Source organism: Eupeodes corollae, chromosome 1 (genome assembly GCF_945859685.1).
Source record: "Eupeodes corollae chromosome 1, idEupCoro1.1, whole genome shotgun sequence".
Lineage (NCBI taxonomy): Eukaryota > Metazoa > Arthropoda > Insecta > Diptera > Syrphidae > Eupeodes > Eupeodes corollae.
The window spans coordinates 220432628-220445926 of NC_079147.1; the positions used below are offsets into that span (position 1 = coordinate 220432628).

The following is a 13299-nucleotide window of genomic DNA, read 5'->3' on the forward strand; positions in this document are numbered from 1 at the left end:
TTTTATTAGAGTCTTTTCGATAAACCTCTGTACCTAGCCGATACGATATCGATACATACATAGTATTCCTAAGTATTATGCGGTTTCCGCTCTGTTAAAAATATAAATTATAAATAGGTATGTTGTGTGCATGGATGTACATCCCAGACAGTTGTTATAAGTACATAGCTATTGAAAAGGTATTACATATTTATGAAATGTATAAATCATTAAGTAATAATTTATAAATTTCTAAGATAGGTATCTAAGTAAATTTGTATACCTGTATACCTGTGTTTTCATTTACGTCGTACAAACGTTTTTCGGCTTTGTTGCATTAATGAACACACCAACTCTGCAGAACTTGTGCATTACAGTTTTAAGTAGTCACTAACCTAGTAGCTACGTAGTCAAGGCATTCTGAATTCTGATTGATTAAATGTAACTACAAAATTTGTTCAATTTTCCCCACCAACGTAGTGTACAAATTTGGGTTACAAAGTTACTGGACACTGATTTTGACGTTTCATAATCAGCTGCTCAGTAACAAAATTGGGGGGAGTACGATAACTTAGGCGACTAAGTTTAATTACGGATTTTTTTATAACCGTTAAAAACTTTAAAATATTTTTTTTGGTAATTTTCAATTTTCCCAAGAACTATAGAAATCATAAAATCATCTAGTTTTCAGTTTTTGATCAAAAACAAATAAGAGCAATAAATTCTAAAAAAAAACAATAGTAGATAACTTTGAAGTATTGAACAAATTTTAGCTTTTTTTACTTAAATTTTAAGTTTAAAATTACGTTTTTCAAAAACTATGCATAGTTTTGACTTTATTTAAAAAGTGGCTAATAGAAAAGAATGTTGGCTTAAAGACAATGTATAAAACTTAGTTGTAAGTATTAGCGTTATTCTTTAACTATTTTCTTTCCATTTTAAGTAATAATTTTTTTTAAACCGGGGGAGATAGACCCCCCCTCCAATAGGAAGAAATGCTTATTTTTAACTGTTCTTAAAAATTTCATTATAATATCTTGTCGCCTTAGTTATCGTACGCTTGCCACAAAATTAATCGTTTAGTACCTATTTAAATACATTTTATATTTTATTTTTATTAAATAAAAAACAAAAAAGATTATTTTAAGTTCTCAAAACACAAGTTTTTATTATTTTACATATTTTGACTGACAATACATAATATGACAGCTCCGAAATTACTAGTTTTGTAGTGTAATTTAATTTTGCATTCACAAAGCTAGTTGAATCTTGACTACGTAGCTAGCTAGCTTTATGAATGTACATACTGACTGTTTATAAACGTCAGACAAAAATGATCACAAATGACAGTTGCGCCGCGAGAGATTTTTGTTTATCATCAAAGAAAAAACATTGATAAATTGTTTTAATTTTAAAGAGCATTGTCCTCACCACAATTAATTTAGATTTTCTTATCCAAAATTTAATTCTCTTATCACATTTTTTTTTATTAAAAATTAGTTTTAACGACATTCAACCTTCCCTTAAAAATGTATTCAAAGATTAACAGAAAAACTTATTTTTTTCTTTACCGGGTTATCCATTTTCAAAAGTAAGCGTAAAACACATACAATATTTTTGTTGTCATGATATTTCTTTTTTATTATAAGGGTTAAAAGTTGACATATTTGACACTACATCATTCAAATGACCACCACCAGAATTGTTGGAAGCATATCTAGATTCTTTTGAGGTAATGTTCGGTGTGGCATGATTTGTTGAAACCACATAGTCCAATTCGTATTCAAAAGGAGTCAAAAAAAGTCGGATATCGTATGACTATAATGCTCCGAATTGACAGTGACAGTCGTTCCATTGTCGTTTTCGAAAAAGAGAGCTCCAAACGGTGTCTTTTTGTAAATTTAATAGTCTTTCTTCAATTATTATGGATTCTCAGAATCCCAAATACGACAATTTTATTTATTTAGATACCCACTGAGTGAGAAATGTGCCTCGTTGCTAATGAAAATTTTGTTTGAAAAATCGCCGTACACCGCCTATTGTTGTTAAGCACCCATTCGACGTATCTACAATGTTGTGAATGGTCATTGGTCAGCTGGCTTCAGTTATTGTGTGAGAAGAACTTTATATGGACGTAGGTGTAGATCCAAATGCAAAATACGCCATAATGCGCCGTTAGACAGACCTAATTCCTGAGAACGATGATGAATGGACACATTCTGCTCTTCGGCAACAATTTCACTTACAGCAACGATGTTTTGAGTGGTAAAAGCGAAACAATGATGCACAATATTTGTTACCAATCCAGTCTCTTCAAATTTCTTCAAAATTGCTTGCATAGTTGGACAATTATGTAAACCATAATCTCCTCCTAAAGCATATTATGTGGCGGTGGCAGAATCACAATTTTTGTAGTACGTTTTAACAATTTGTATGCATTTTTCTATTTTTAAACGATCCATTTTCGTCAGACTTTCAACTGACAGACAAAAAAAATGACAACTTAGTTTGACCGATGTGGATTTCCAGCCGTATACTTTTAAAACCACAAAATGGATAACCCGTTATTCCAGTTTTTTTTCTACGCTTTCTACAGTCAAAAAGACATGGACGCAAAACAGGAGCGTTTAATTTTGTATTTGATATGCTATCTTCGATATGTGGATTTTTAAGTAACTTATTGAACGGGCGTCAAAAATTATTGAAAAATAACATTTTAACAAACAAAAATTAATATATTTGCAATCAATTTTTTGGTTCCTTCCAGAAATTCTTGTATGCCTTTTTTGATAACCCAGTTGCTTTGCGTCAGCTGTTTTCTTATACACTAAAAATATTAACGAAAGGGTATACGGATATTCTATCTATCTGAGATTGAACGCAGCCAATCTGCCCGACGCTGATGTCATTTATGACGTTTATGAGATATCTTCTTCAATTTATAAGCGTTTGTTCAATCGCAAACCTGACTTTATGAACATGTCTAACGCAGGTCGCAGGCTCATGTGGTACTTGTCAATTGGAAACAAAATCGAAATAAATATTAGTAGAATCAATAAAACAATTCAATGTATCGTAGCCGACAAGAGTCTAAGTGTGATCATTTTTCTTTTTTTGCAGTTTGGTCAGTTTTAAACAAATGTTAAGATTGATGGTGAAGGTACCTAAACACTGTCTATTTTGTTAACATAACAAGAAAAAAACATCACTTTTGTTAAGAACTTCAAAACTGTTTTGACCTCAAACTTACAAAAAAAAAAATATACTGACAAAAGTCTTTGTATACGAAAAATATATGTATTTTCAATTATATTTAATTTTTAACTAAAATAGGTGAACATCAACATCAGTGGGTCCCTACGGGTATCTAAAAAGCCTGTTATCATCTCGGCATCGAAAAATATAAATGTTCGACTTCACAAGAGACAATCTTCTGTCATTTCTCTTCAAACCTTTTTCCTTAATATAGAGTCCATAGAAATGTCATTTTTTCCGATCTTCTTCCACTGTCAATTCTCTCTCCTCTCTCTCTCTCTCTCTCTCTGTCGGGGTGGTAGACTTAGCGTGAAGCGCTATATCGAATACCAATCTTTGTTGATATAAGCCTAAGCTTTGTTCTGGACACTTATCTAGCTCGAAAATACAACTAACGACCAAGATTTAAAGCATAGACGGATTCTATCAAATTTTGTTCTAAAAAAGATTTATACTAACAACGATCCTTCTATAAATATCAACTTAGTCGCTAGAAGATCGTGCAAAATGAACCCAAAGAACGTAAAAATAGTGGAGGCAGAGTAATAGTGTGGGGTGCTGTCGTAGCCTCTGGAGTGGGTAAGTTGGTATTTCTTGCAGATGTTATGGATCGTTGTTATTATAAATCTGTTTTGGAACTGGATTTGAATCAGTTCTGCAATCGAATCGAAAAGCTGATTGATTGTTGGCTCGACGATTTCGCTTTGCCAACTGAGTCATTCCTTGACCGAAGTCACGCGTCACTTTCAGCTCTGCCCTTTCATTCACAAAATTTCGTATCGTTCATGCATTATGGCTCTTTCGGAAAAAAATTCGTCTCCTTGTTCTAAGCTACATACCTACTCATAAATTTTCAGCCAAATCTGCCCAGCCGTTCTCCAGTTATAAATAGTGTAACTAGCACAACTTTCTTTTCTATACTAAATAGAATAATAAATGTAACCTTTACCTGCTTATATTTTTGACAGAATTGTGGCTTTTACAATCTGTATTATCATTGTCTTCAAAACAAAGAATAAAATAATTTGTATTCAGGTATATAACTGTTTTACACCTGCCTATATGACAGCAACACATTTTAAAGTTACATTTATTGTACTTTGTACCATTTGCACAAATATCTAGCTACCTATCTTCGAAGCTCTCACCATTTTTGCAAATTCGTGCGATTCATTCGTGCATTTTATACTATTTTTATAATTATTATTTATGGTTCAAATTATTAAGTCTCTATTACTACATACGATAAAGTAGATTGCTGTTAATGCTATATACCTACATATATAAAATTTACTTAACATACGTACAGGTTTATAAATAGTTTTTATTTAGCTAAGATGTCAAAATTAATGTACGACTTATGTACCTTCCTATACTACGTTCAAACATACATAAATATGTATCTGTATCTGCACCTGCATGTTGGGGGATAGTGAATTAGAAGAAAGATACATTTTATAGTGAAAAAATATGTACATAGGTACATATGAATGTAAATATATAATGTATGTATGTAAGTATATGCGAACTTGACTGTTTTATATGTTTTAATTTTGACATTGAGGTTAAGGTTGCAAAAAAAAAGAAACAATATGGGAGACAAAGAATTTGAATTTCTTGAGAAACCGTGAGAATTGCGATGTTGTTGTTTAAGAAATCAAAACGTACTGAAATATTTGATATACATTTTTATACTCGCATTATGAATAGAGTAGGTATTGAAATTTGGACCTCGCAATGTTTATGGATTTTTAAGTTGAAACAGAACAATTGCAACATCATTTAATTTTGCTTCCACGTGATGAAGCTCAAAGAGATAATAAAATACATAAGTTAAATGAGTCAGACCGAGGAAGACTAATAATACGTCAAAATTGGGCTCTTAAGTAAAACCTTGTACTCATTTTTATAACATACTAGCTGACCCGACAAACGTTGTTTTGTCATATAAATAATTTCTAGAGACTAATTTGCCAGAAACAAATAATCTATTGTATGTGTGTAAGGATGTGGTATATAAGTGGGGAGAGGTATAGAGCACTGTAAACGTAGACAAAATATTAAAATAACAATTCACCAAACAGACAGACATCGTTTGGCATTAAGACTTATTGATAGTTATTAGAAATGCCAATCTAATTGGAAATTGAAGGCTTTTTAATTGAATTGGCACATCTTTAAGTATAATAGGGATTCGCCGTAATAATATATTTTTAACTCGGAATTTGCCATTTAGAATTATGGCTTCGATAACATTTTTCATTTCATTTATTTATTGTATAATTATACTCTATGAGATACAATATCTTATGAGCTAGAGCTTATTATTATCATCAATTTTTTAATAACTGATCGCGTGCCGTTGCACAACCGTGGTGGGTTAAATTACGAAACAAAATTACCGGAGATCCAACTCCCAGTTTTAAATTATGCGGTGACATGCCTGGTAAATACAATGAGTTCAAAAACTCAGTTGGATAATTTAAAACTTCGGTGGCATTACGACCTATCTTAATAGATTTGTATGACACCAAGACTTCTGGTAACAAATGTTTTATCTTGGGATTTAATGCCTTGACATCCACATTTTTTGCTGATAAAATTGTTCATTCTGCTGGCCACTCATGATTTGTACATTGTCTGTACATCAGGAATATCTGGTTAGCGTACGTTGAACGCGGAATAACGGGAAGTGTTTGTCTGAAATCACCTGAAAAGAGTTCCACCAAATAGTCTGTCTTTGTTTTTTATATCTTTCAAAGTCCTTTTAAACTCCCGAAGCGAATGTTTGTGTGCCATAGTGGAATGCATCTCAGATGATAATTTTACACTGTGGTTTGGATGATTGTTTTTATATATTGCACACCGCGTCTGGGTTATTTTGAATATTTAGTGGCAGTTTAAATACTGAATGAGCTGTTCTGCCTCCATCCAATAAAGTTGGCGCAATCCCAGAATATGCAACAACCAATGCGATACCATTATTTGATCGTATTTTAGTAAGAATAAGCGAAATAAGGAATGTTTTGCCAGTTCCACCTGTTGCATCCCAAAAAAAGAATCCACTTTGTCCTGCCGAAACTGCGAGCATGATGTGGTCAAAAATGGTTCTTTGTTCTTCATTCATTAGTGGGACAAAAATCGCTGTTATTTCTATAGAATTGTATTGTAGTTCACGATCCAATTCAGTGTCTATTAAATCAGATGCATTTAGATTTGTAAATACATACCGAAATAACTGAGTGGTAAGTTGGCATTGATAATGCAAAGATTCTCAATAGCAATCAATGCTTCATTGTACATAGCGTCACTGAATACTATTGTAAGATCGTTATACCGTGTACGATAAAAACCTATTCTCAGACCTGCCGAATGTATACGCAAAATTTCATTGAGATTGGTTAAGCCGTTTCGGAGAAGTATGGCAACTAACACTGCGACAGGGGAATTTTATATATTAGATAATTGTTGAATGTCAGAATGTTTAAAAGCGTGAACAATAGAGATACGGGGGAGTTCTTTCAGCTTTGAATTTAATACATAAAATATGAGGTATAGGTATATGAGCCGAAATTTCTAGATTTTCCAGAATTTATACAATTCGAACTTCGAGCTCATTGTGCTCTTTTTCCATTTTTGGTCAGTTTAATAAACTACAAAATTTGCACTCGGACATTAAGCCACCATCACGCTGTATCGGCCAGTTTCAGTGATAAACTATCTATTCGGCTCCTCGCCGTTTGCAATTGCAATTGGTCTCTCTTACCCCACTAAGTGGAAAGTTTTGCTTTGCATTGAAATGTGAAGCCTTTTATAATCCAGCTAGTACCAAAATTACATCTAAAATACAACACCGAATTTTTCGTGAATGGCTTTTTAAAAGTTGCCGAAGATCCACTTATTTATCGAAAAGTTATGTTCAATGACCAATGTTATTCCTGATCGAATGGATTCGTGAACAACCAACACTCCCATGGGAGTAAAGATCAGTCACAAACATTGAAAGAGCTAATAATGCTTCCAGAAAAAGTCACTGTTTGCGGATTATGGGCTGGCAAAATCTTTGGGTCGCATTTCTACAAAGAATTGAAATGTTTCTGTGAAAGATAACGCCGCCGTGTGATTATTACAATTTTTTTTTTTTCATAAAATGCACTGAGTGAAAATGTATGGAATAAGTAGAAAGGCTTTTATGTGAATATGAATATGTAAATGCATTTAAAAAAAAAATATGTAATGAGTACAGCTTTATGCAATGACTACAAAGATTCATTTTATCAGTAAATAAATTATTTAAATATTTGTATGATGACTAAATAAGATTATGTAATGAATAAATGAAAATTAATGAATACATATTTTATGTAATGACTAAGGGGAAGTTTCTAATAAGTGCATATAAATTTTGCCCCAATATACATATGAGATACATTTCTGTAAAACGTTAACAAAATATTTAAATATGTGTAATGAGTACATGAGATAAAGGGTGATTTTTTAGCTATTATCTTTTTGGGCACAGTGGCTTAAACACGTTTCGTGTTTTGTTTAACTAAGAAAAATCTTCAGTTGGATATAATTTCACCATGAATCGTGTTACAAACGAACAACGCAAATTATTGAATTTTACTACCAAAATGCGTGCTCAGCGAGCGACGAAGCTAATTTTTGGCTTAATGGGTACGTAAATAAGCAGATTTATCAATTTTGCAGTGATTATCAGGCCGAAACATTGTAAGAGCTACCAATGTTCCAGAAAGAGTCACAGTTTGGTGCGGTTTATGGGCTGGTGGCATCATTGGACCGTACTTCTTCAAAGATTATGCGAATTGTAATGCAACAGTGAATGTTGAGCGCTACCGTGAGATATCCAACTTGTTTTTGCCAAAATGCAAGAGCTTGACTTGCATGACGTGGTTTCAACAAGACGGTGCCACATGCTACACAGCAAGCAACAATGGACTTATTGAGAGACGAGTTCTGTGAACATTTTATTTCACGTTCGGGACCGGTCAATTGGCCGCCTAGATCTTGCGATTTAATCCTTTAGACTATTTTTTTGGGGCTATGTTAAAGCTCAATTCTATACAGACAAGTCCGCTTGACACATTGAAGTACTACATTGAAGCATTTATTCGTGAGATACCAGACAAAATGTTGGAAAGAGTATGCCAAAATTGGACTTAGCGGATGGACCATTTGAGGCGTGAAATAATCTTCAAACATTAAATTATATGGACCGTGGTATCGATTCAAATAAAAAAATTCATGCATTTTTCTGAATTGTATATGTTTTTTTTTTTTAAACTTTCCTATAGCTTTTAAAAAATCATCCTTTATATACTAAATAAGTACAATAAGTAACTTTTCTCATAACATAATAATTTAAGAAAGAGAGATTGGCGACACAATTTTATGTATGTAATGAATCCATTCAATATTAAAATGTATATAATCAACAGATATTCTTATAAACTCGATCTTTATTAATTCCAAAAGCTTGTGCTCATCAAAGAAACAGACAGATTTTTTTTATTTTGATCGCGAACACGTGTTAATCGAAGCGTAACGACCTTCTCTTGAGTCCATATACATTTTTCCCTCAATGTGGAAGAAAATAACTTGCATGACATGTGGTGCCAACAAAACGGTGCCACATGCCACACAGCACAACATGTTTTTCGAACTTAAAACGAATGTTCCACATTTCAATATTTATTATTTTCAAGTGATTTGATTTCGAACATATTCAGTTGGTGTGATTTGAACCCGACATGAGGAAATTGTTTTCACTTAAAGGAAATAAAACTTAACTTTTTTGTATATTATGCACTTAAAGTTACAGCTTCTACTTTGTATTTGAGGGAACGGACAAAGCATTTAAAATGATTTTTTAACACACGAAATATCTTCTCTATAAAATAAAACAACCTTTTTTCAAAAGCTTTCAGGGCACATTCAGAAACCCGAATTTTTCCCAATCGATATTTAGGAATTCAACATCTGTCAAACTAAGTACTAAGACCAATTTTTTAAGTTGAAATTCTGACATTTACAAAGATTGATCGCTTAACTATCGCACAACGCATACAAATTGTTGAACTCTACTACCAAAAAGGTGATTCTGCCACAGCCACATATCATGCTGAGGAGGATGGTTTACATAACCGTCTAACTATGCAAGCAATTGGCAACATTGTGAAGAGATTGGATTTGTTATAGCTTCTGTTAGGTGCGTGCATCATCGTTCTGCTCGTACCACTAAAAATATCGATACTGAAATGAAAATGTTGCCGAAGACCCGAATGTATCGATTCTTCGTCGTTTAAGGAATTATTACTGTCTTACGGCACATTATGGCGTATTTTGTATTTGGATCTACACCTATATCCATATAAAGTCCAGCTCACACGACAACTAAAGCCAGCTGATTATTCACGACGTCGCATCGCGTTCGTAAATACGTCCCATGTGTGCTTGAACAACAGAAGGCGGTGGGCAGCGATTTTTTGAAACAACATTTCTTCAGCGAAGAAGCTCATTTCTCACTGGGTGAGTATGTTAATAAACAAGTTTGTCGAATTTGGGGTTCCGAAAATACTTACTTACTTCAAGTACTTGAACAGAAGTCATTAAATCCTTGACACTTCAATAACAAAAGCTATTATAATTAATGGAGAATCTGTACAAAATATTATTATTAATGAAGTACCAATTGAAAGTGTTGAAGAAATTAAGTATTTAGGATTTGTTATTGATACAAAATTAAGTTTCGAAAATCACATTAACAATACATGTAATAAAATTGCTAAGAAAATAGGATTTTTCCAAAGAATAAGAGGTAAAGTGTCTATGTATTGTGCAATGTAATAATCAAATCACATTTTGAATATTGTTGAACAATACTGTTTTTGGGTTCTACACAAATGTCAGAAAGGTTACAAAAAATGGCAAAACAGGGAAATGCGCTGTATTCTAATGTGTAATAGGTTAACACATACAACTTCTCTTCAAAATGAAAAATAATATGTTACCTAATAATCTTTATCATGAAATAGTCATAAAGGTTTTAAATTATTTAATGACTTGTTTTTTGACTTAAAGTCAGAAAAGAAAATAATTTATTAAAATTAATTAATATTATATGTAATTAATTATATTTAATGAAAAATATTAGTTTTTATTCCTTAAATTAAAAATAGCGAAAGCTAAATAAAGAATCAAATCAAATCAAAATCCACAAAAATTCACTATGTTTCGTGCGATCTTTGGCCCGGACGTGTGATTGTACCTTACTTCTACGAAAACGACGATGGAAACGACTGTCACCGTCAATTCGGATCGTTATGTTTATACAATAAACAACTTTTTTGCCTGCTATTAAAGAATACGGCTTGAAGAATATGTGGATTTTACAAGACGGTGTTACTTGCCACACAACTCGAGCGGATAAGGCTTTAATGCAAGAGACATTACTCGTCGTGTCGATATCAGCTGACCAACTCCTAGAGTGTCATTTCGTAAAACGATAGCGTTTTGACGATAGTCTCACTTCACGTAAGACGATAATCGTCAAAATGATATCATCAACACGATAGCGTTTGCACGATAGCTAAATAGGTATCGTCTGTCATTGATTTCCAAATACTAACTACGCAAATTGAAATAAAAATGTTTCGGCGTAATTGAGTTAAGAAAAAAACAATAAAATGGATACGGTTATGGAGACATTTGAGAAATAAATCAGAACCTCTATCTCTTCCAATCTATTTGTAAGCCTTTTTTATATGCCTATACATAATTGTAGATGAATTTGTGTTACTGATGGGCTTTGTATGGACCCACAAATTTATAATTATAATTACAATAGTAGTACCCGTGGCATGATGGTTAGTGCGATGGACTGTCATGCGAGAGGTCTTGGGTTCGATCAATGCCTATGCCACCTAAAGTTTTTTTCACGGGTACTGCACTACTGCCTCTTGCGAGGAATTGACAAATTCTCCAAGAGTAATTCTTGTCATGAAAAGTGCTTTCTCAAATTAGCCGTTCGGATTCGGCATATAAACTGTAGGTCCCCTCCATTCCTGACAACAGTACTCGCACAAAGGAATGGTTGAGAGTTGCCAGTCACTAGGCCCTAGTTCTCAAAAGAACTGTTGCGCCACCCATTTTTTTAAATTTTTTTAATTACAATAATATCAGATATAAATAACTTACATGTTGAAATTATAGTTACAAAAAATAAAAACAATAACAATAAACACCACAAAATAGTTGGTACGTTTGGTAGAAAGCAATTTGTTGCAAATTTTCACAATTTCCTATAAACAAAAACCAAGTTTAATAACATTTTCAAGTTATCGAACAAGCATTATCTTTCGTTAAGTTCGTTTTGACACTTCAATTATCTTATACTGAAAACAATAGTCGAGACGATAGTGACATAGTTATGTGAGGCAAATTATTGACGATATCGTTAATGATAATCGTTTTAAAATTAGGGAATGACTCCCCTGAGTTTTAAAAAACCAACATTTGTCAAGTTATGGCTGAGATATCTCTCAATATATGCCAAATAGTGGTGGAAAATTACCTCAAAAGAATCGATGCTTGCAACAATTCGCGTGGTAGTCATTTAAATGATGTCATGGTTTTACACATAATGCCAACATTTAAAATTTATAATAAAAAAAAATATCATAAAAAAACAAATATTTTATAAGTGTTTTGTTTACGTTTACTTTCAAAACCGCAACATGTATATTGTATAACCCTGCATGTCTTTGGTTTTACTTTACTCGAAGTAGTTTCCAAAGGTATTCAAATTTACTCGATTTTCAATTTATATTTCGATTTCATTTCGCTCGATTTTGGGAACTTAGCTACATAAAAACTAATAATTTAATTAAATTTTAAAAATTGATATTCAACACACCCTTTTTCGCGTATGAGCCTCTCTGTTTGGAAAGAGACTCCAATTAACAATGAGTGAAGATAACATTGCGATTGTATTCAAAATGATTCATTCGTTTTTATGTACTTAATGCGCATTCGAAAGAAAATCGTAAAGACTTTAGTTTACTTATTCACTTAAGCGTGTGCTGTGTTTGAGTCAACACTAAAGTTAAAAACAATCTCTTTGAAAACAGCATTTTAATAATTTATAAAAATTAATAAAAATATATTTTCAACCTCAACTAAATCATGGGCGAAGAAGAGCAATTAGTTGCTCTAGATTCAAACGGTTCGACTATGAGTATGAGAATTCAAACATACAATTCGGAACGGAACAATTGGGACAGCAAGAAACTACCAGAAATTTGGAATGACAGACGTTCCTTTGGAGTGACTCTAATAAGTAGCACAATGATCTTCGCGGGCGGATACATATTCAATAGTACCCCTACAAACGAAGTTCTTTGTTTAAACCTTCAGACAATGAAGTTCTATGAAAATGCACCGATGTTACAATCGCGAATCCACTTTCCACTACTTGAATTCAAAGACGAATTGTACGCCATTGGTGGACTTGTAAATGATCAATGGTCGGTTTTGGTGGAAAAGTATAATTTTTCCACAGGTAAATGGAAAGCTGTTTCATCTTTGAGATCACTGATGAAATTCCCAAGTGCAGCGGTGCTTGATGGATATTTGTACGCTATTGGTCAGTTTGCGCCCTTAATGGAATGTTATGATCCCTCTACTAACCTCTGGACACGAAAAGCTGCTCCCAATTCGAAACTACAATATGTCAGCATAATTGGCTTTGAAGGATTTTTATATGCAATTTGCAGAGGTTATAGCAATTCAATTTGCACTATAAATTTCGAAAGATATGATCCCTCAAAAAATATTTGGGAAATCAAACAATCTCCTCTATTTGGAGAAAAGTGTACGGTTTTGCGTAACCGGCTATTTTGTTGTGGATTGAATGAATCGAATGAATCAAAAGAAAAGGAATACATTGTAGAAGAATATAATGTGGAAGCAGACGAATGGATTCTATTTACAAGCCTTACATCAATGCAAGGTGTTTACTCTGTGTTTACTTTACAAAAATAA

At 32.8% G+C, this 13299-nt stretch overlaps 1 protein-coding gene across 1 annotated transcript; it reads left to right on the top strand.

The window, feature by feature from the left end:
- The first annotated feature begins 12441 nt into the window (after positions 1 to 12441).
- Positions 12442 to 13299, top strand: LOC129948781 (kelch-like protein 28). The gene has a single exon (XM_056059803.1). The coding sequence runs from the start codon at positions 12442 to 12444 to the stop codon at positions 13297 to 13299; it is 858 nt and encodes a 285-aa protein (XP_055915778.1).

Bases quoted from the DNA above. Each gene is read 5' to 3' on its own strand.
- LOC129948781 (XM_056059803.1), top strand. From the start codon at position 12,442: ATGGGCGAAGAAGAGCAATTAGTTGCTCTAGATTCAAACGGTTCGACT.